This window comes from Vicugna pacos, chromosome 5 (genome assembly GCF_048564905.1).
Source record: "Vicugna pacos chromosome 5, VicPac4, whole genome shotgun sequence".
Taxonomy (NCBI): domain Eukaryota; kingdom Metazoa; phylum Chordata; class Mammalia; order Artiodactyla; family Camelidae; genus Vicugna; species Vicugna pacos.
This window is the reverse complement of record NC_132991.1, coordinates 84333591-84357545: the sequence shown is the minus strand read 5'-3', so window position 1 is coordinate 84357545 and position 23955 is coordinate 84333591. Positions and strand designations below refer to the sequence as shown.

Genomic DNA, 23955 nt, shown 5'->3' with positions numbered 1-23955 from the left:
TATGCCTCAAGTTTATCATGTTTTAACATAAATAAGCTTTTGTGTGTGTGTGTGTGTGTGTTTAAAGCTAAGTTTCTCAGACTCATCCATTTAGTCAAGACAAAGGAAGGTGGGAACAAACAGTGAGGAAGATCTTTGATTCATCTTTAATAGAGTAATACATCAATGGAAGATAGACTGCTTCTCTCATCACTAATTTTTTTTATTGTTAAGTAATCAGTGAATATTTATTAATTAATGAATTTTACAAAATCAGAATTTGAAAAGAAATTTCATAACAAAAACACTCAGCAGGTTAACTGTTCATAGCTCATGGCAAGCACAACACATTTATTACCAGCAAAATTAAAGATAAACGTGTAGTTACATGTGTACTGTTTATAGGAGAATTATTACTGTATACTAAATTTCTTTGTTTTTATCTGGAAGGGCTTATTGGATCTGAAGAGTAGGTTTGATCGCTTCCTCCAGGAATCATTTAATAACGACCGGCTCTTTAAACAAACTATTGCGGGTGACTTTGAGTATTTTCTCAACCTCAACTCCAGGTCCCCTGAATACCTCTCATTATTTATTGATGATAAGCTGAAGAAGGGAGTCAAAGGGGTAAGTATTAATGCATTTGAAAATACATTAAATTTTATTTGTAGATTTAAAATTAGGGGTTTTGTGGATAAAAAGTAGAGTCCTCTGCTGTGTTTAAATGTGTGCTGTGATATTAGAAAGGATTGTTTTAAGTATTTGTTCACAAGTACTTTGGCATTTCACTTAATATGTAATTGGCATCAAAAACAGCTACACAGCCACAGTCGTTAGACTGTGAAGGTTAGGTACGCTATAGAGATAATAAGTAACTAGAAAACAGCTGTCCATGACACACACAACGTTGCTTGCTCTCATCTGGTTCTGGGGGTTATGTATCAGAAAGTACTTGGGTACCAAGAATTTGAAAGCATAGACTAGAATAGATATGAGAAAATAGTCTGAAAGCATATAATGAAGCTCAGTTTCAAACCTTTATAATATGTTTGGGGTCTTGGAATCTCACTACAGCACAGAAAATTAAAATAAACATTGTGAACACATATAAATTGGTCTCTTTGACTTCATCTTGGGATTTTTGAGACAAAGGGGAAAGCAGCAAAGGGCCACAGGTTTTATAGGTAGCTGTAGCAAACAAACAAGAGGAAGATCACCAAGGACACCGAATAGAAAAGACACGTCTGTGTCATCTTCCGTAATTTTTAATATAAGCGTAACACAGCCTGCCACAGTATCATCTTGCCCTTACTTAAAAGATTAGGGGCAAGAGACCTTTTTACTTTAGGAATTATAACAAATTATTACACTTCTGTTTTCACAATTTAAATTTTGAATGAACTTAAAAGAAAATGTCTGTCTTTTGACCATGTACGTTTCTGCCTAAATATTATGCAAAGGCATTATAAGATTCTTTTTTGTGAGTAAAATTTTAATTTCATCTGTTCTTAGTCATCCTTCAGTCCAGCCATGTATCACTTCATGCCTCCATTTCACTGGTGGCCCACCAGGGAGTGGGATTCCATCCCAGCCCCTGATCAGTGTTGCACTGATGAGGATATGAGCTGGGCTACTGTGTGAAGTAGGAAGCGCTTTCTCATTCTAGATTCCTGCCTCCTGACGTGGCTCAGCCAGATATTTGTGGTTGTTATCAAACAGTGTTGTTGTTAAACTACTGATGAACTGTGACGCTGTTTTTGTAGAACTAAAATTCTGTAATTGTTAAATCGTCTTTTAATTGATTTTTCAGCTAACAGAACAAGAAGTAGAAACAATATTGGATAAGGCAATGGTCCTTTTTAGGTTTATGCAAGAAAAAGATGTATTTGAACGTTATTATAAACAACACTTGGCAAGGAGACTTCTCACAAATAAAAGTGTTTCTGATGACTCCGAAAAAAATATGATTTCTAAGTTAAAGGTAAGGTAAAACAGTGGAGGGCACTTAACTAATGTTTATCACATGATTGAAGGCCAACAGCATGTGACTGGGAAATATTTAAATGATTTAAAATATTTATTTCTGTAAATTAATAAAGCTAGTCTTTATTGTGTTTTGTTTGTTTGTTTTTTGGTTTTTTTGAGCAGGCCGTACTCAGATTTGTTCAGGTTCTGGGACATTCACAGTGTGCTGGAATTCCTTTTGGTGTGTCAGTATTTATTCACGGAGACCTGGGGGAGGATGAGTGCAAGAGAAACAATAAAGGGAGTATTACCATGTGATTCTGTCTCACAAAGTGTGGTCCACAGACTACCTGTACCCGTATTAGCTGATACAGGTGTTTCTTGTTGAAAATACGAATTTCTGGGCCCTGCCTTCAGTGAAGTGTATGGGAAACTCTGAGAGAGTCTGGGAATTTGCATTTTGAAGTAAAATCCTTGAGTTATTCCTAAACATACTAAAGTTTGGTGCCCACAGACATAGAACCACTGTTGGAAACATTTAGAAAGAATGACAGTAACGTGGAAGAGTTTCTTTGTACGTTTTCTCATAGTAAAATCACATCATTTGTTTGTGTATATTTGTTTTTCTTCCACAGACTGAATGTGGATGTCAGTTCACATCAAAACTGGAAGGAATGTTTAGGGATATGAGCATCTCAAACACAACAATGGATGAGTTCAGGCAACATTTACAGGCAACTGGGGTAAGGTTCTTCATAAACTTCTACTTTGTAAATGCGTTTATGTAAAGTCTTTTGTAATGTGCATAGTCATTCATATATCAGAAAACTGAATTGCTGATGTTTCTTTAAATGTCATTAATGGCAACATACGTATCATCTACGAGTGCTTTAAAAATTATTTCCCCCGTATAACCTCTTTTTCTAACTATTAATCTTAAAATGTTTTTTTTAATTCTTCTAAAGCTTAGTTTGTCCTCCCCACTTGAAGGGATGCACTGAAAATTTAATAGAGTGATTCTGTCGTTAAAACCGTTCCTGATTGTGGAAGGAGTATCAGGTTTAGGCAAGCTTCCCGAGTGTTAATACTCTTGCTTTTACTTTACCCCCAGGATTGTGCCGTCTTAGAATTGTTACCTGACCTTCTGTACTTCAGTATTCGCATTCTCATCTGAAAGATCAGGATAAAGGCCTGACATCCTCGGGGGCGGTGGGGGGAGATGAACTGAGTATAAAAATGCTGATGTTAGTGTGTTATAAATGTGATTTTGTACTGTGACTTTCAGAAGGCAGTAGGCTGCAACTTAACATGGCTTTGGAGTCCAGTGGGGTTTTTGTGAAGATTCAGTGGGATTTAATGATGTTCAAAATTTTCCCTTTTTTTTTTCTTCTCGTCTCTCTCTCTTTTTTAAACTGTATTTCAACTTAAGCTTAAGTTTTGAGAACTCCACATTTTTTCTTTAAAGTTTTCTCACTCAGGTGACCATATACTACTTTCTAATTAAGACACGTCACAACCATTAAAAAAAAAACTTGGAGGTCTTTCTTTTGGTCTTTAAATATGAGATCGTCACTTCTGATCCTGCAGTCTCATCACAAATTATGTCAAAAATACCTAATTCTGTAGAAATGGACATTGATGCATTAAGGCATTCTGACTCAGAGGGACTTCTGTTCCATGTCCATTATAGATAGTTGGTTGATTGCCTCAGATGTTTATAGTGGAGAAGAGCTGAGAGAAGGAAAGAAATACATCTGTGATAAGTAGAAATTTGAGTGGACAGGAACTGCATGTGATTTTCCTAGATGTTTTGTTTTTTAGATTGTTCAGGGATTTGTACTTCATTCTGTCTAATGCATGGATAAAATTATGTTTTCATATATGTTTTTTCTTCCACGAATGTTACACATATTGAGAACTATAGGGAGATAACCTGGCCTGACTAAATGCTCTGTTGAAACCACCTAAGGGAATAATATTCCTGGACAGGTCTCACACCGTATTTTTTCAGTCGTATTTTTTCAGTCTCTAATTATGTGTCTGTGATAATTGAAGACCTTTTGATAAGAAAATTAGGAGCTTTACTCCTGGCCACTCTGTTGCACTCATTTCATTTAAAAAAGAGGGAATGATTGTTTAATATGATCATTTCATCAGATTCTTTTTGCTTCTGTTATTTCCTGTTGTTATGAAGTTTGTGAATCTTCCATTCTTTCATTTTGACTATTCAGATATATCCTGCACTTTATGATGGAATAGTTGTTCCATAATTTGTTAACCTGTAAGTAGAGTACTTAATCAGGATGCTCAGAGTTAAGTATTTGCTGATCTAGTTGCCGTTTCCACTTTGGAAGGCCATTATTTGCGTGCAGTTATTGGCTGTTTTGTCATTTTTTATGCTAAGGATCTTAAGCTTTAGGTCTCCTCAGCCTTAATCTTCTTTAGAAAGATTTGATGAAAAAGTGACAAAGTAATCAAAATAAATTTTGAGCTTTCTGAAATCTTTGAGCCCTTTTAAAACATCACCAGTCCTCAAGCAGACAGTTCTATATAACTTTCTTAAAGGTTCTTGGCCTGTTAAAATATATCAAGAAAGTGACTCTTTGTGGGGAGGGAGTAGCTTAAGTGGTACAGCACATGCTTACCATGCACAAGGTCCTGCGTTCAATCCCTGGTACCTCCTCTATAAATAAATAAACCTAATTACCTCCCCCACTGCCAAAATAAAATAATTAAAGAAAAAACAGACAAAGAAAGTGGCTCTTTATTTACTTTTATTTACTTTCAAGTGTCATATAACAAATTTTTTTTTAAATTCTAAATGCTTATGGTATGTTTTATTTAAACAAGTCGTGCTTATTATGCTGAGGGAAACTTAAGTATTTGTCCATTTTTTTCCCTGTGTTCTATGTTTCTTAGTGGGGACAGGGGCAGAAAAACCACTTTGCTGTCCTATTTCTGTTTATTTATATCAGCAAATCATATCCTGACAGACCTTTCTGGTACCTCTGTCTCTGTAGACATGTGGTATTTTTTAATATAAGCTGAATGGCTTAAAAATATTACAAAGATAGCTAGAAAGAAAAGATCCAAACCATCAGAGTAATAGTTCTTTCTTTTTCTTTTTTCTAATTTAACAAATAACTCACTGTTTCTGTGCCAAGCATTGTTCTAGGCACTGGGTATATAGTAGAGAACAGACAAAAATTCCTGCCACGATAGAGCTTACTTTCCAGTCTGGGAGACAAATGATAAACAAGATCAGTAATCACATGGCATCTTAGCAGGTGATGGGAGATAGAGAGGAAATCTGCAGCAGGAAAGAGTGACCAGGGAAAGTCTCCTTTAAAAAAAAATGAGATTTTGAGGAAAGACTTGCTTAGGGAGCAAGATGTGTGAGGATATAGGAAAAGAGATAAAAGACTATTGTCCTGGGTGGATTGTGGCCCCCTTCCCCACTTGCAAAGTACAAACAGTTCTCTGCCCGCCTCCGTTCATCAGTTAAGAATCTCTGCTGTGATTCTCTCTCTTGTGTGTCATCTAAGAGTTCTAGTTTCAATTTCTTTAAAATGGAATAATCATTTAGTAGATATTTATGAAGAAATCTGAGTGTGGAGTACTACTTGATATTTATAAGCTTTTTTAAAAATGAAAACTTCTCTTTTAAAAATGTATGTCACTAAATCACTCAAGTTAGATAAAAAGGGAATAATGGTTTAGAACAAGCTGTGACTATTAATAGTAAAGATAATATTTCACCCTTAAGAATTTCTGTTGATGTGCTTTATTGTTTTCATTTAAAAAGAAAAAATACCTTATTGTGATAGTAACGCTAACATGTATTTTGTTAGAGGTAGTCAGCCGTTAACACAGATGCTTGTAGGGCACCTACTGCATAGAACTGGATCTGGTGTCCTGTGCACCTGCATGTGAAACATGAAGGTTTTGATCAGTGTAGTTGAAATGTGAATGGGTTAGGAGTATGTTGTTTCTGTGTTAAGACGGTTTAAAAAAAAAAAACTGAGATGAAAGGTATTATCCCAGAATATTCTCTATAATGATACTGATATGGCCCCTTGACATTTTATCTTAAAAAATCTTAAGAGCTAGAACTTTGCATTTTTCAGTGATACCAGTAAAGACTCTGCTCATATGCTAAGAACTATCCTTTGATCAGTATTTTAAAGTCAGCAATAATTAGAAATATTTGCCAGGATAGTTAAAATTTGGAAAACACTGGGATGGGTCTAACTTTTAAGAAGATATGTTTTATTTGTTAGATGTTGGATATGAAGATAACTGCTTTAGTAACTCTTAGCACAGTGTCTGTATGGAACAGATAACACATCCTAACTAACTTGAGGGGACTGTTTCTCCTCTTTCACGCAGGTGTCTTTAGGTGGTGTTGATCTCACAGTCCGGGTGCTCACGACAGGATATTGGCCTACTCAGTCAGCCACACCAAAGTGCAACATCCCACCAGCACCAAGACATGCTTTTGAGATATTCAGAAGGTAAATGAAGATCAGACTGTGTATTTTAGTACAAATAATTGAGATAAATTTGAGCGTTAGTAGTGTCCCTGATTGAGGATGAATATACTCCATTTTTTATCTTATGTTCGAAAGGAGAACTTTCCCTTTATGCTTTTAACATGTAAGGATAAGTTGCATAAACTCCTCAGAAGAATGTTAAAGTCCTTTCTGTAGCAATAGTGCATGATTAGTAGTACATTTTGTATTGTTGATGTTCACCGCTAGCTTAGGGCGAGTTGCTTATTTTGGGTCGCAGTGGAGAAAGGTGCTCTTAGGAGCAGCAGTGGCTGAGCAGCAGCCGGGGGCAGTAGATGTAGCGGGAGAACTTGTTTAGTGGACTGCCTTTGTCACTTACTAAGCTAAGTTACTTAGGTCTGTCTTTTTCTCTCTCTTTCCCCCTACCCCTTATTTGTGGTTCCTTTTCTGTAAAAAATTGTAACTAAACTTGATTCCTGCGGTTTCCTTTAGCTTTTAAAGTATACCTACCTTTTTGTTAAGGGTTGGTAGTATATAGTTTCAAATACATAAACTGTATGATTCTCTAAAATCTGGTTTGATTTGCTGTAGGTTTTACTTAGCTAAACACAGTGGTCGACAGCTTACACTCCAGCATCATATGGGCTCTGCAGATCTCAATGCCACCTTTTATGGACCAGTTAAAAAGGTAAATAATAATAGTTTGAACTTAAAATTAAGTTACTGAAGTGATTATTTCAGAATTAGCAATGCACTAGTGAATTGCCTTCATTTAAAAAATAGTTTTTTATGTCATATTGTGAGGTTTAGTGTATTAATTTATTTTCATTGCTTGAAATCAGGGTCATTTGCCTTAAAATGGCTAGATAATGAAAAGCTTCTTAAAAATATTAAAGAAAAATACCTGAGTTATTATCTAGGCAGCAAATAACAATTTCATTAAATATTTTAATTAAAATCTTAGAACTTTTATGTAAGTAACTGTGAAACCAAAGATTTCTTTATGTTGTTGAAAATGCCTATATACATATTCTGATTTTTATATTTAATTGAAATGAGAAGTATTCCTTACAATTCATTTCATTGAATGTTTGACACTATTATAATATTTAACCATAAGTGGGAAGGTCAAGAATATTAAAGAACTCAGCATTTAATTATATTGCTTGCTTGTTTCTGTTTTAAAGAAAGGTTTTTTCCTTAATAGTCATGTTATCTTTTGAAGTTTTATTAAACAGATCATTAGGTTTTAAAAATGTAATTCACATGTTAATTGTTGAGGACCTAAGTTGCTGCTTTATACTTTTAAATCATAGAGCAAGAACAGGCTTTAAGGATGGCAGAGCCTTTTCCCCCTCATTCTGTCCTATTATTTGATCTCTTACTATGATCAGACCACACAAAAAGAAACCTAACCCTACTACTTTTGGTAGTGGTATAATGGCAGTGGTATCATAATTCCATCATTATCCCATTTTGTGCAGTTAAAATAATTTTAGCTATAAATATAAGGAATTATTGATTTATTACTTGCTCAGATACATTAAAATATTCATAATGGAGGAAAAAAATGGGACAGTCCTAAATAAAGACTTGATGCGTGTGCATGTGTGTATACACACATGAATACACACATACTTTTTAAATAACATTTCCTTTTTATTTAGAAACGAGTTAACTATTGTTTTGTTAAGGGGGTGGTTGGACATCACAGAGCTTATTTCTCACGTGTACTGTTACTAGGAAATAATTATATATTGTTTCTATTTTTATATTGAAAAATTAAACAGGAAGATGGATCTGAAGTTGGTGTTGGAGGGGCACAAGTAACTGGCTCTAATACACGGAAGCATATATTGCAAGTCTCCACTTTCCAGATGACCATATTAATGCTCTTTAATAATAGAGAAAAATACACATTTGAGGTATGGGTTGGTTATGTGAATTTTAACCAATTGTATTATTTCTACTTCTCACCTGTTACTTGAGTCTTAATTTGAGTAGCCTCTGGAGTTACTATTATTGAGCAGGAGAAGGAGGAAGAGGGAGGGTGATTTGAGTAATAACCTTTCAAATATCATTAGAGGAAAAAAACAGTGTAAAATTGGGCTGTGGAACTATATGAACATCATACACTTACTGGGTCACATTTCATTTGGTTTTTAAATCAACTTTATTGAAGTATAAGTTTTATATAATAAAACATACCCCATCTAAGTGCACAATTTGATGGGTTTTAACAGATAAAATGCCCCTGTGTAACAACCATCACTGAAATCAACATAAGCTATTACCCCCTCCAAATTTTTATATTCCTTTGCAGTCAATTCCCTCACACTGTCCCCTGACCCAGGCAGCCAGCAGGCTACTTTATATCACTGTAAGCTAGTTCTGCCTTTCTAGAATTTCATATAAATGGAACCACATAATATATATCGCTTTTGTCCAGCTTCTTTTACACAGCATATTTTTGAGATTCATCCATGCTGTTGTGTATATAGTTTCAATAGTTCATTCCTCTTTATTGCTGAGTGATAGTCTATTATATGGATCCACTACATTTTCTTTATCCATTCACCTCTTGACAGGCATTTGGGTTGTTACCAAATTTAGACTGTTAGGAATAGAGCTAAATGTTTAACTTTTTAAAGAAACTGCCAAACTGCATCCCAAAGTGATTTTACCATTTTATCTTCCTGTCAGCAGTGTAGGAGAGTTCTGGTTGCCCCACATCCTTTCCAAAATTCAGTATTGTCAGTATTTTAAGTTTTAGCCATTTTAGCTGGTATGTAATTATATCTATACATATTCCTTGACTATTAATGATGTTGAGCATTTTTTATGTATTCATATGCCACTTATATGTCTTGTTTCGTGTGTTCTTTGTTCATATCTTTATTGGGTTGTTTAAAAGTTCTTTATAAATTCTGGATGCAAATCCTTTGTCAAATCGTTGTGCTCTGTATTTTCTCAAAATCCATCATTTGCCTTTCATTTGCCTAACATGTTTCGAAGAGCAGAACTTTTTAATGTTGATACAGTTTAGTGGCCACTTTCTTCTTTTATGGTTCATGCTTTTGGTATCCTATTTAAGAAGTTATTGGCACCCCAAGATTGCAAAGATTGTATGTTTTCTTCTAAGTGGGTTATAGTTTTAGCTTTTGTATTTAGGTCTATGATCAATTTCAGGTTAATTTTTTTTGTATGGTAGAGGTAAAGATTAAGAATTAGTTCCTCCCCACACATAGGTATTCAGTTATTCATTTCAGTATCTTTTGTCAAAAGTACTGTTCCTTTCCCTTTGAATTACCTTGGCCTCTTTATTTAAAGAAAAAAAATCAATTGACTATATATATATATATTCTGTTTCTGCATTCTGTGATCAGTTTCATTGATTTCTGTATCTATCCTTTATGCCAATTTTACGTTATCTTGATAGTGTCAACTTTCTTTTTTCACCCATCTTTTTTTCCTTGGAGTAACTGATTGTTATACTTACTACCTTTTCCTTTCTCCCATTCAGTCATGATTTGATTGAATTAAATTCAGTTAGTCTTTTCCCATACCTTTTAAGAGTAGGTTGGAGTTGAAATGAAGATCATGTGATTTTTATTAAGTTTAAATTGAAGATAAAGAATGAATATTTTTAAAAGCTGAATATTTCTTTATTTTTAAATTAAAGATAATGAACATTCTTAAAAGAATTACTACCATATTTATACTTAACTGAAAGCCAGTTTTCAGGTATAGGTGAACATACGAAAAAATAAATTTAACTTTGAAATGAAGATCAAGGTTGAATAATTCTATGCCTATTTTAATACTCATCTCATATTCCCTTTATGTGATGATGATATAAATAAGAGATGACTATTTTTATGTGATATACCTCAAGGAAGTATCTTGAAACCTAAGTGTTTTGGGTCAGTCAGTGGCTAAGTCAAGAGTTTTTGCTCTTATGTATTTCCAGGTGTTTTACGTAGGTAATAACCTTAATTTTGAAGCACAAGTTATAAGTGATTGAATCCTAAGAATATTGATTAACAGAGTATGAGTATCTTACTCAGACACTGTAGGCCTTCTCAAACAGAGTTGGAATTGAATTATCTCTAACAGCTTGGGTATTTTAATCTGTTGCTCTCATGCATAATGTATTTTAAACAAAACAAGGTACTTGATAAATGCTAGAGTCTTAGTTTATAAAGAACTGGCAAAAATTGTGGGATAAACAAAAACATAAATTCATTTTCTTAAGCCATTATTGGAATTGCCAGTAGATTTAGTGATTCAAGCTTACTTTTCCCCTTTCCAGTCGGCTTGGGATCATTGAGGCTAATGAGCAGTGATTAGGTAGAAGGTAAAATTAAGTAGAAAATTCCTCTTAATATTTTAAGTTTTAGCTAAGTGATAAACCAGAAACTGGAGCATAAATTGCGTGTATAAAATGCCATTCCTGTGGCTCCAAAACCTTCTGGCTGCCTGCCTCTCGAACCAGGCCATCATGACAAGGCACTTGAAGTTTGCTGTCTTTACTCAGACCATGTGTTTATAGTCGTTGCATAAATTTTATTAGACAAGCCTTTTACAGAAATCTGCACAAATTAGAGGAGACAGTTAACTTTAATAATAGTTTAATAATTATTAAAGGAAACTTATCTGTGAATATTCTTTCTTTATGAGTTCAGTAAAATGGTGTATTTGTTACTTAATGCTGCATAACAAATCTCAAAACTTCATGTTTTAAGATGACCACTAATTATTGTATTTTGTGGTTTCTGTGAGTTAGGGATTCAGGAGAAGCTTAGTTGGGTGATTCTGGTTTGGAATCTCTTATGAGGTTACATTAAGATATCAGCTGGGGCTTCAGTCATCTAACATTTGTCTGGGACTAGAAAATACTGTTGGTGTGAATCTTCTGCCACATGGCTGGCAAGTTTGTTTTTGCTCTGTTGGTACAAGATCTTAGTTTCTCTGCCCGTGGGCTTTACGAAACATGGCTGTTGGCTTTGTCCTTGCATCCTGGTGGTTAACTTTCCGTAGAGCGAGCAGTCTAAGAGACCCAGGCAGAACTTGCCTGGGTCCCAGCCTTTGTGACTCAGCCTTGGAAGTCACTCCCTTATTTTGTTGGTCACCCAAGTCAGCCGTGATACAGTGAGGAGACCACACAAGGTTGAAACATACCAGGACTGTTGCAGGCCATCTGGGGAAACTGCCTAGAAAAGTAGCATTATTGTAGTGTCACATTATCCATGATAGTCAGGCTGCTAAGGCTTTTTCCTCTTTTTATATATTTTCTTGAATGAATAGAAGTCTGTATCGTGATTTAGAACAGCTGAAATAAGGAAATACATATAATGGTAGTCTATACCTTGAATTTTAGTAACTAGCATGATTTCTGAAAGAGATGGATATTAATACTTATTTTTCTGAATGTTATTAGACTTTTTAAAAATGTCTAAAAATGAGTGAAATATAGAAGCTAATTGGGTACAGCAGCAAAATTAATGTCAGACAGTAGAATTTAAATAGAAACCCATTAAACAACAGTGATAATTGATATTTCATCAAGAAATTATAAGTCATTAATGTGACATAACTTCATATATAAAGGAAAATGGTTGGAAGCTAAAGCAGAAATAGACAGTCCCACAATTATAGATATCCCTCACAGATGTACTGACTGACCAGACAATAGAAAGGGGGATATAGAAGATTTGAATAACACAGTTACCAAATTAAAATCGAAAGTTGCACAGGGAACTTTGAACTCAGAAAGCAGAACACACAGATTGTTCTTGGTAAATATCTGAGGCTGTCATAACCTTAGTACCAAAACTGAGCAAGGAAAATTAAAAAAAAAAGAAAGCCATAGGTTATTCAAAATATATGTACAAATCTTAGGTAAAATATTATTAGCAAGTTATATTCAGCAGTGTGTTGAAATCATAATCCACTCTGTCAAATAGAGTTTATTCCTGAAATACAAAGAAGGAATTTGTTAACAGATAGTTACTGAGATTTTATAATAATAAAATTTACTGAGCACCTGCTGTGTTGCCAGATACCATTTTAAGGACAAAAATCAATGATTTCTACAGATGTACAAAAAGCATATTATAAAAGTCAGTGTCCATTCCTTATTTCCTGATGCAGTTCTCTTAGCTACCTGAGAATAGAATGAAATGCCCTTAATGGCATAGGGTGAATCTAACGAGAAACCTAAGCTCACAGTAGTTACAGTAAAATATTAGACACCTTTCCATTAAGACTAGAAACAAGTTAGGGTATCTGCCTTTACTACTGCTACTCAGCCTTGTTCTGCAGGTTCTAATTAACACACCAGAAAAGAAAAAGGAGTGAAATTTATAACTATCAGGTGCTGACAAAGTTTGTAGATGGTATGATTGTCAACTGTGGTGATGAACTGAGAAATTATTCTTTGAGGAGAGTTTGATAGAAAAGTTTTCCTGTAATAACTCACAGAGAAAAAAATGTGACAATGAGTGTGTATATGTCCATGAATGACTGAAAAATTGTGCTGAACACTGAAATTTGACACAACATTGTAAAATGATTATAAATCAATAAAAAATGTTTAAAAAAAAGAAAGAAAAGTTTTCCTGTAAACCAAGTTTATGCATCAGAATTAATCAGAAAATGACATGAGGAAGGGGATATTTTAATAAGAATCATAATCTTCCTAGGAATCATTCTATCATGAAACACCAAAAAGGCAGTAAAAGCAAAAGAATGTGAAAGGATAAATGTACCAGAATGGGAAAACTGTGTTTATAAAGGAGGGGTTTTTTCCTTTTAAGTCTCCTATAAATTAAGTGAAATGTCAATCCAAATCAGATTTCTTTACTGTGAAACTTGACAAGTTGATCCCAGAATTCATCTGGACAAGAAAATGCACAAGAATAGGCAGAACTTCTTTTGGAGGGACAGGGATTTAGGGCATGAGAAAGCCCAGTAAGAAGGGGAGAAATTTGTCCTAATACCCAGACATAACTTTTGACATGTGTAGACAAATAGTTCTCTTGAACAGAATAGTGTAGAAAGAGATACGCATATATATAGAGAGGTGTTTGAGATGTGATAAATTTGCCATTTCTAATAAACTGAATTAAAATAATTGATACTTCATTTGTAGAAATAGGAGAGTAGTATGGCAACCTTAGTTCCACATGTCATATCAAATGCAAAATCAAAATCAAATTCCAGATAGATGTAAGCACAAAACTATAAATGTAATAGAAGAAAACAATATTTTGATAAGCTTGATATAAGAAAGGCCTTTTTTCAAGCCTATCATATAAACCACAAAGAAAAAGACTGACATATTTAATCAAGTTAAGAGTAATGAAACGTCTATATGATGAAATACCCTAAGTTAGAAGATAAGGAGACTAGAAGAAATTGTTTATGGCATGTAACAGAATAGTAAACTAATATATAAAGAGCACCAATAAATCAATACAAAAACAGTTGAACAGAAAACATGGAAGGAATATGAATAGATGAAGCACAGAAGAAGAGTTAAATACAAATATCTTGTAAACATGATAAGGTGATTTTTTTTTCTCCTTTTGGTTATGGAAGTACAAATTAAAATTATGAAAATAAAATAAGCCCACTAGATGGGCAGAAGAAAAAGAAAATCCTATGTTTGAGAAAAGAGAAAGTAGATACTCACAGACTATTGTGAAGTTGAATAGTTAAGCAACTTGAAAGGCGGTTTGTCAGTATCTGTCAAATGTAAAAACTTTCTAAGTTTGAAGAAACAAGTGTATTTCTGGAAATCTACTTCAGAAGATCATGCTTCATCACAAAATTGGATACAATCTCAGGCTCTATATTGTGATAGTACAGTACCATGGAATTCCCTGTAGCTTTAGTCTCTCTATGCTGACGTGGAAACTCACCAAGAAATTAATAGAGGAATTCATATAGTGTGATCCTATTTCTGTTTAACACTTAATACTAGTGTACAGGTTCATACCTGTATATATATGTAGATGTGTTTTTAAAGGGCGTGGAAGAATACACATTGACTTGCAATACAGACAGTCCCTGACTTTCGAAGATTTCACTTAAGATTCTTTTACTTTATGATGGTGCAAAGCAATGCTCATTCAGTAGAAACCTTACTTTGAATTTTGATCTTTTCCTGGAGTAGTGATATGTGGACCGGTCCTCTTGTGATGCTGGGCAGCATCGGCAGCTGCAGCTCCCCGACTTAGAACCGTTCTGTGCCAGACAGCCATTCTGCTTTTTACTGTCAGTACGATATTCAGTAACTACATGAGCTGTTCAACACGCTGCTATAAAATAAATTTTGTGTTAGAGGATCTTGCCAAACTGTAGGCAGTGTAAGTGTTCTGAGCACGTATAAGGTAGGCTAGACTAAGCTGCAGTGTTCAGTAGGCTAGGTGCATTAAATGCATTTTCAACTCACTATGGATTTATTAGAACATAACCCCATCATAATTTGAGAAAGATTTGTAGCTACTTCTGGGAATGATCTGTAGTTGTAAAGTATCAGCTAAGAAGGTATTTCTGGTTCTTTGAATGTGGTTAAACAATATATGTAAAGAAGTCACTTTTAGCATATATATAATAACTACAGTTAACATTCTAATTATTAATAGCACCTATATAATTTGCTGGCATTAACATTTATATTTCTAAAGCAGGTAGGCATACCGAGATGATTTGAAGCAAAGGAATGTGTATCATCACTAAAATTGACATTTCTTTTAATTCTCACTTACCTGACAGTCCCTTAGAAAAGCCTAGACTGTTTCTCAGAGAAGTGTGAAATGGAGAATGTCTCTCTCCAGATCAGTTACATAATCTGATTATCACCACCTTTATGCCCACTCTTCCTGAGCTACTTTTGAGAAAGAAACAGCTTTATACAGTGAATCAAAGCGATACATCCTGATGTGAAGACTTGCTGCGTCATACAGCCTTGTAGATGCGCAGGGACTAAACCATACATGTGTATAATTCTCTCGCTGTCCCATTGACATAAGAAGAATACAGTGAATTCAAAAGTTATACATTCATTCTTTCCTGAACTTTTTTTTTTCATTATTACATTTTATTCATACCATAATGAGTAGCAAAAATTATCACTTGCCCCTCAAAACAGATTTGTATTGCTTTTCATGTTCGGTATTTATTACCAAGTATTCATATGTGGGCAGTAAATATGGTCAACTTGGATTGTAAATGTTTATTGTGGTAGAAGGCCTTAGCTCAGCTTACTTTGCTTCTTTCTGTGAAAGAAGTTGCTAAGCAAGAGAATACTGTGGATAAACTTAGAAGGAAGATTGTAGAGTATTTCTAAAATTAGCAGTTATATGTTGGTTAATATTTTACATAAATATGAAAGCTGGTTCCCAGTAATTTGCTGAATGACACTTTAGACTAGATTTCATATCCCTGAAACAAAAAGTTCATGTCTTTTAAATATTTTGTAATTTGAGCCACCTTTTTCTCTAGTTTGTTCAAATAAGTGAGATTTTAGGGAAGTGTAATAATCAGGAAATATTTTGTTGTAAATTATTTCTGTAATGAAATTACCTCTCTAACTACTGCATGGTCAATTTTACTTCTCGATAAACTAATCTACTTTAATCTTTCAAAAAGCCTAATTATGTCAATCTGATGAAATTTCAGGAAATTCAGCAAGAGACAGATATCCCTGAAAGAGAACTTGTTCGAGCCCTGCAGTCCCTCGCCTGTGGCAAACCGACACAGCGGGTTCTCACGAAGGAGCCCAAGTCAAAGGAGATAGAAAACGGTCATATATTCACAGTCAACGATCAGTTCACATCCAAACTGCACAGAGTCAAGATTCAAACAGGTATCTGGAACTGTATCTTTCTCTTAAAAATGACTGTATACATATTTCTTTTCTCTAAAAAGAAAATTCTTATATATTAGAGTTCTATTTTTTAATAAAGTAGTGCTTTTCTGGTGCTGCTTGACCACGTAGGCTTAGGAAATAAAGCTGCTTTTGGCTTAAGAAATAAAGCTACTTTTATTGATAGGTGTTCCTATCAAAATGCAGTTGAATCTAAGTACAGTAAGCATTTTAGAAAGTAATTCGTAATGTGAACAAGTATTTATTTCCATATGGTTTTCAACAAATGAAAGGCAATTTTACGAACATGTTAGTACTTATAAAATGTTTTTAACTGGTTGAGTTAGCTAATAGTCAATGATGTCTACTTTTAAAACTGATATACAGATTTCTCAAAGTTGGAATCTGTTACCTATCTAAAATTTGATGTTTAAATGCAGCTATTTGTATCTTGAAAAATATTTTTTAAGTTTCAGACCCTTAAAAACCTGTATTATCTCTCTAACTTAAAAACAGAGATGACCCTGTTGTGAATAGTTTTTAGTACAGCCTTTTTTTAGGGCTGGCGGTGAACATCCTATTTATTGTATACTTAACAATATAAGGTGTCTATTTTCCTTGTATTTCAGGGGAGGGGAAGTCACTCCACTTCTGCTGACGTTTAAAACTGTAATGTAATTTGCTACCTGGTTTTAAAACTAGTATTCAGTAAGCTTCCCAGTGTTAATGTATCCCTTACAGCTAATATATCTGTATAGTGAAACAGTGTATTAAATAAGATAAACTTTTAAAGTGACTAAAATTTTCTGATTTAAAAATTGTTTTGTGTTACATATTAACAAAATATAAAGTCTTTCAAAAATTACTTTAATGTTAAATCTACAATTGACTGCCAAATACATTGATTGAAGAACTTTGTATATACACTTTCGTTTTTCTTTTTGATCCTAATTCGATAGTTATGCTTTTCAAAGTAAGGTGGTATCTCTTTACAGCCTTGACTACTTTGTCCCATAGTTGCAAACCACAACATTGTATCTTATCTTCATCACCAAAACTGGTCCATGTCTTTGGACACAGATGTATATTAAAAATAAAACAACTGTGCTTAGGAGAGTAGTGGAATAAAATATCTTTTTCCCACTTAATTTCCCATAAATATATGACTTTATAGTTTTGGGCAGAGACAGGTTTTGGATTTCAGGACTGACTTGTACCCCAGATTTGGAGGATGTATGGTGATACAAACCTGCATTACGTGGCCTCACCCTGCTTTATCTTTAGTAAATGTCTTTGTAATCCCAGATTCCATCATACCCAGCAGATATTGTCAGATATTATTTTTTTTTAATTCTTATTTTTTTTTTATTATTTTAAAAAGTCATCTTCATGGAATTTTAACTTTTGGTGACTAGTGTATAGGTATAGTATTTTAGATCTGATGAAAATAGGAATGTAGTTATATATGAAGAGCATAACTAGATGATATTTTAAAGTTCTTTTCAGCCATAAAATTCTGTAAAGAAAAATGTTTCTCATTTTGAAGTGGCACTTAGATTATCTTGGCACTTATTGATATTTTGTGGAAGTTAAAATTGTCTCTCTGATGATAAATATTGGGACCACATAGGTCTTCATAAGTTGTCAGAATACATGCTTGCCTTTTTAAGAAAATATTCAGACTCAAAATCAAATGCTCAGAGATTCTGATCTTACCTTTTTATGCTGCTTTTTACTGTAGTCAGTAATCAAAGTATAGGCAAAAAAGTGAAAAGCATTTATTCAAATAACACAACTTTCAAAACAAATCAGGTTTGTTGTATTTTACAGTGATTTCCATAATTGACAGCCTTCCCCCAGCACCACCACTCATATCTGTCCTTTCCTCCTGGTACCGTTAGATACTTACGGACCCACTTACACAAGGGAACGCCCATGTCATGCTCTTCCCAAGTTCAGAGTATTGTGCTGGGCTCTGGGAGTGAGCTCCTGCCCTCACTTTTTTAAAAACACCATAATTCAGTGTTTATCACTACAATCTTCCCATTTACCTTGGAGTATATTTATTTAGGTGACCAAATTTAGATGAACCAAACGGATTGTTTAAAAAAATTATTTTTTCCTCCACCATTTTATTTTATCTATTTTCATGTCTGCAGAAAAAGTGAAAAATGCTACAGTAGACATTGATAAAATGTTGCTGCATTTGCTCACTTGCCCTTGTTCCCTCCCTCCCTCCCTCCCGCTCCCTGTGTGGGTACCTGTATTTCCTACAGCATTTGAATTACTTCAGCCACACCGGTCTCAGAATACAGTTGTCTCAAAAATGCCTTTGGTGCTTTATTTTTTGGATCCAAGATTCTATCAAGGATTCCACATTACACTGATTTTAATGTCTCTTTAGTTCTATTTAAACTAATACCTCTATCTTTTTTTTTCCTTATGACGTTGAATTTTTGAAGAAAAGCATTTTTCTTTTTTAGTTGACCATTTTAATTTGCTCGTTTTTTTGAAGATATTGATTATCTTTAACTTGGGAGAAGATACTGAAAGAAGAATTCTTAACCAAGGGATTCTAATTAGAAACAGTTGAATGGATACACACACCAGAATGATCTTCTAGTTGCACAGTCTGCTGTCTCATGGGCTTGCTCATGCCTGTCAGCAGTGTCCCATGTGATTGTTGTAATTTTTCAATTTCTGCTTCTGGAAACTTAACATCTATTGATGACCAAATAAACAAAATCAATTACCACTTTTCTTTCTCTGCTACTTCAATTAGAGCAAAGTTACAAGAGAAAAAGACTTTTATATTTAATTCTTTAGCAGTTGTCTTGAAAACTATAGAAAATAACAGAGTAAGACTTTTCCTAAAAGGTGGAATATACTTTACATTAGTGATAATGAGATTGTGACATAAAAAAATTACTAAATGAATCATTTGCAAGAGGTATAAATGAATTATTTCATTGTTATGGTGACACATGCTAAGTGACATTCTAGTGGTACTTTTAAATTTTTTATTTAGCCGACTAAATCTTAGTGATACAAGCTCTTTCCTTGTTTTAAAGATTATAGCCACATTTCTCCTATTTGAGATGCTTTTGGTGAAGTTTAACTTGCAGTCATGGTGATAAAATGCTAGTTGACCTCTGCAAGTCACAAGCAATGAAAATTATTTACTGATAATTTTACTACTAAGTTCATCCAGCTACCATTTTTCTTCCCAGAAAGGAATAGTGTTATTGTATAAAAATAAAGTTGCCTTCATTATCTCTGTAAAATTAAATTCCTAATATTTAAAAAGAATAATTTGGAATTGAAGGATTTTTCTGTCACTGCTTGTTAATTATTTAAATATTTATTAAACATTGAATTAGGCACTTTTGGGGGTTTTTTGTTTGTTTTTAGGGAAGAATAGTTAGGTTTATTTAGTTATTTTGATAGAGGTACTGAGGATTGAAGCCAGGACCTCATGCATTCTAGGCATGTACTCTACCACTGAGCTGTACCCTATCCCCTAGGCACTTTCTGAATGTTGACTTTAATTAATAAGTATATATGTATATATATATTCAGAGGTTGAAATTGGTTTTTCTCTGTGGATAATACTAAGTTATGTTGTTTGTTTAGAAACCTCGTTATTTTTCATTAAATTTGAAATTCACATAGTAATCACATGGTAATGTCTTTATTTCTCTTTTAGTTGCTGCCAAACAAGGTGAATCCGACCCAGAAAGGAAAGAAACAAGGCAGAAAGTAGATGACGACAGAAAACATGAGATAGAAGCTGCTATAGTGCGGATAATGAAGTCTAGAAAGAAGATGCAGCACAATGTGTTAGTAGCAGAGGTGAGGACCCTTCAAGACTGGATTCATGTAGAAAAGGCAAAAAACTTTACCAGTTCAAATTTAGAAAAGTACTATATTTAGCTAATTTAAAATACAGTCTTAAAATTAGGAGACCATAGTCAAATAACATTATTAAAAGCATGGCATTTACTTGATAGTTAGACATAACGATGTATCGAAATATTTGCACACTTTAAGAACTGCTATGCTTGTGATGAATATAATAGTGGACTATTGTCACATAAAAAAAAACTTTTTACTGCTATTTAGTACTTCTGTATAAAACAAACTACCTTCTGAAAAGTAATCACTTATCATTTATTGAGTGCATACATATTACAAATTAGGAAACTAAGAGAGGGTGGAGGACCACTGAAGAAACCACTGAAATAGTGAGGTAAGAGACAATGAGGGCTGAATAAAGTTTTAGTAGAGGATAGAGAGCTGAATGAAGACAAATGGGAAGTGGAATTGACAGCATTTACTGACTGATCATGGGACATGAGAGGGAAGAGCAGAGGGTGACTTAGGTTTCTGGCTCAGATGGCTATGTAGAGGTTGGCCCCTTTGACTGAAAAGTGAGGGGCAACCTACTGCTGTGTTCCACAGATCACTTAATATCATTTTGTATAAGTTGACTGTATATCACATGGAAAAGGAGGAAAATTATGGGTGAGTGATCAGTAATGTCAGAAATCATTAAAAAAACCAAATCAAGTAAACATTTAAGATGTGTTGGCAATTAGGTGACTGGTTTGTTTTCCACTTTTCATCGGATTAGTACCTTGAGTAGTAAATGGAGGTGAAACCACCAAGTGAGTGACTTGTCCTTTGAGATGCTGGCTCATGGGAAGGGACACAGAGAGCAATACCAGAGGATTAAGTGTTGAGGGGCTCTGGATTTTGTTACCCTAGGTAGGAAGATACTACTGAGTCATATTTATATGCTAAGGATAAGGAAGGAATGCTTAAAAACAAAAGAGAAAAAAATGAGATGAGGGGATGATTGATATACCAAAGTCTAGAAGAGGAAAGACGAGGGGATTTTATAGCAGACACAGGTGGGTGGTAGTATGTTAACAGGGATGCTACTGAATATGCCTCTTCCTGAGAACCCAGTGCAGGGTGCAGGGTGGTTGTAATGAAAGGTGGATACAAGCATGTGTATGTTAGGTGGTGGGAGTTTGAAGAATTTCAAACTTTAGTGGCCTGTTTTCCTGTGTAAAACAGGATGTGAGGTTATGGTGCTCAGGAACTTGCTGACTTTGAATACTATAAATTAGTGTTACCAGTCTATACCAGAGATTGGCAACCTTTTTTGTTTTTTTTAATGTCCAGTGCATGAGGGCAGCCATAGATAACAAATGAGAGTGGCTCTTTTCCAGTAAGAATTTACAACAGGCAGTGGGGCTGTATTTGCCTGTGGGCTGTAGTTTTTTGACTCTAGGTGTACACAAAAGATGTAAAAACTACAACTTGACTCAGTGAGGAACTGAGTAGTGGATTTTTGAATGATGGAGTAGATGTAGAATGGATGTTTATGGAATAAAACCAGAAGAAACAGGAAGTTGAACGTACGGTTGGGAATGTGGCTGAAGTGATCTTCCATGCAGTCTAGATCCTGTCAGAAAGGAGGTAAAGTCAAAAAAAAGTTACTAATAGCTTAGAAGAAGGGGTCAGAGGATTCAGGGTCTCAGGTGGGTTGAGAACAAATCTGTTGGTACTGGAGTGATAATACTGGAAGGGTGATAAATTTTAGTTGGAGGGTGAAGTGCTGAAGTTTCAGATTCTGAAAAGTTGCCAGTCCATTTTGATCTGGGGAAACGAACTGATCCAACAGCAGTAAAAGAAAAGCTGGCTTATGGATGGGTGGATGATCTGCAAGAGCGGCAGGCGGGATTAGGGAAAAGCATGTACTTCAGGGGCAGGAAGATTCAGATTCTCATCTCTGCTGGCTCCATTTACTACTTGTTCTTGTCAGTTTTCCTCTCTGGCTCATTTTCCTCATTTGTAAAGTGAGACAGCCGACTTTGCAAGAATAAGAGCATTAAATAAACAAATACACACAGAACTGAGACATGGCGCATAGTCAGGTTTTGGCTGCTGCTGCAGTTACTGTTTTATTATTACTGATGTCGTGATACCTAGAATCCTGACAGCTGTTGGGGAAAAGAAGACCAGCACCTACTGGGCATGATTCTCAAGCATCCCGTCTGCTCACACAGTTAACGTGCACCATGTAGTGAGGTTAAATGACTTAAGCTGTAGGCTGGTATACGTTCACACTAATATACTCCAACTGACTCACCCACTAATCCACTTTAACCTTCACACTCTGGTGTGAGGAGGTATGTTCTAACCATACATTACAGTTTTAAATAAAACCTTTTTAATTTTCTGTATTTTTAATTTTTGTAATCAAATTACTCAAGTTGGATCTGAGTCTTAAAATGACACATCAGTTCTATTCAAAGATAAGAAGTTTTGTGTGTTTATATGGCAATTAGTTTTTGTTTGTTTGTTTTTTTACCTTCTCTTTTAGGTAACTCAGCAGTTGAAGGCTCGATTCTTACCAAGTCCAGTTGTTATTAAGAAACGTATTGAAGGACTTATTGAGAGAGAATATTTGGCACGAACACCTGAGGATCGCAAAGTATACACATATGTAGCATAAAATGCGTTCAGAAATTTGATTTATTATCGAACTGTACTCTTCGCATGGACTGGGAAGTTCTTTTAAATCATTAAATATTAAGACGACCATCTCTTCTATTAAATTACAGTACATGTTCTAGACCATTCAGATCAAGCCTTTACTCCCTTTGAGAGTTTTCAACATCAGTTGATTGAGCTTCAGGCTTTACAACGTTTATCCCTGTAGAGATCATCTTTACAGTTCCTCGGGAAAATGTGAATGTGCCGCGTTTTGTTTTCAATACTGTATGAAAACAGTTAAAAATAAAACAAAAATTTAGAAACTACAGCTTATTAAAATAAAATTGTTGGATTTCATTTCCCCAGGTCTTCAGTGTTCATGTAAATGTGTTTTGTAGTGTTGCTTAGCACTTTGCGCATTGTATAAGTTGGGTAACAAAAATGGTAAAAGAAATGACACAGTTCCCAGTTACCTTGCTCTGCTTAAGGCATTTCTTTATCTCGTCTTGTTTAATTTAAAGGTTTGATAAATACACAGAGACCCAAGCGTACAATCTGAGCATGCTTTATTCTACCACTTGCACTTACTAATCTAATAACCTTATGACCAGGAACCTTTGTTTTGGACTCGGTACACACCCCAATTTGATTTTTCCCTGCTGTAATTTGAGATTTCCCAAATTCTTAAAATGATTAGGTTTTGTTCTGCATTATCTCTAGAGAAAGAAAATATTTTAGTATGTATAAAGTGTACAATGATTTTTTGCTGTTGTACTCACTGCTAATAGTGGATTGTATAGGGCAGTGTTTTTATTTCATTTATTGTAGAAAAATAAATGAATTTAGTATACACATATTCACTAATTCAAGTATGTCAGAGCACAAAGTTGGCAGCTGGTTGTATTTAATTCAGCCCCTTTGAAAAGCACATAGTCTACAATTTGTTTCTAAATATCTTAGGTTCCCCCTCTCTTAAATATATATTTTGGTGAAGCTGGGGTGCACTGTTAATTTTCTGTTTCAAAATGCATTCTAAAGATGCAATAAATATGGTTACCTTGATATTTTTAATAAGATCTTCAGTTCTTGCAGCTGTGTTTTGGAAAGTGATTAAGCAAT

The 23955-nt window shown here is 34.4% G+C and overlaps 1 protein-coding gene across 2 annotated transcripts in view; it reads left to right on the top strand.

The window, feature by feature from the left end:
- CUL3 (cullin 3) overlaps nucleotides 1-23193 on the top strand; it is an 89071-nt gene extending 65878 nt beyond the window's left edge. For both annotated transcript variants that reach the window (XM_072961743.1, XM_031677950.2), the window contains 9 exons: nucleotides 430-606; nucleotides 1790-1960; nucleotides 2580-2687; nucleotides 6334-6458; nucleotides 7047-7143; nucleotides 8246-8380; nucleotides 16143-16329; nucleotides 20036-20181; nucleotides 22724-23193. In XM_072961743.1, coding sequence (XP_072817844.1) covers nucleotides 430-606; nucleotides 1790-1960; nucleotides 2580-2687; nucleotides 6334-6458; nucleotides 7047-7143; nucleotides 8246-8380; nucleotides 16143-16329; nucleotides 20036-20181; nucleotides 22724-22855 — 1278 coding nt within the window. In that variant the 3' untranslated portion in view covers nucleotides 22856-23193. The remainder of the gene's footprint in view (nucleotides 1-429; nucleotides 607-1789; nucleotides 1961-2579; nucleotides 2688-6333; nucleotides 6459-7046; nucleotides 7144-8245; nucleotides 8381-16142; nucleotides 16330-20035; nucleotides 20182-22723) is intronic.
- The last annotated feature ends 762 nt before the right edge of the window (nucleotides 23194-23955 follow it).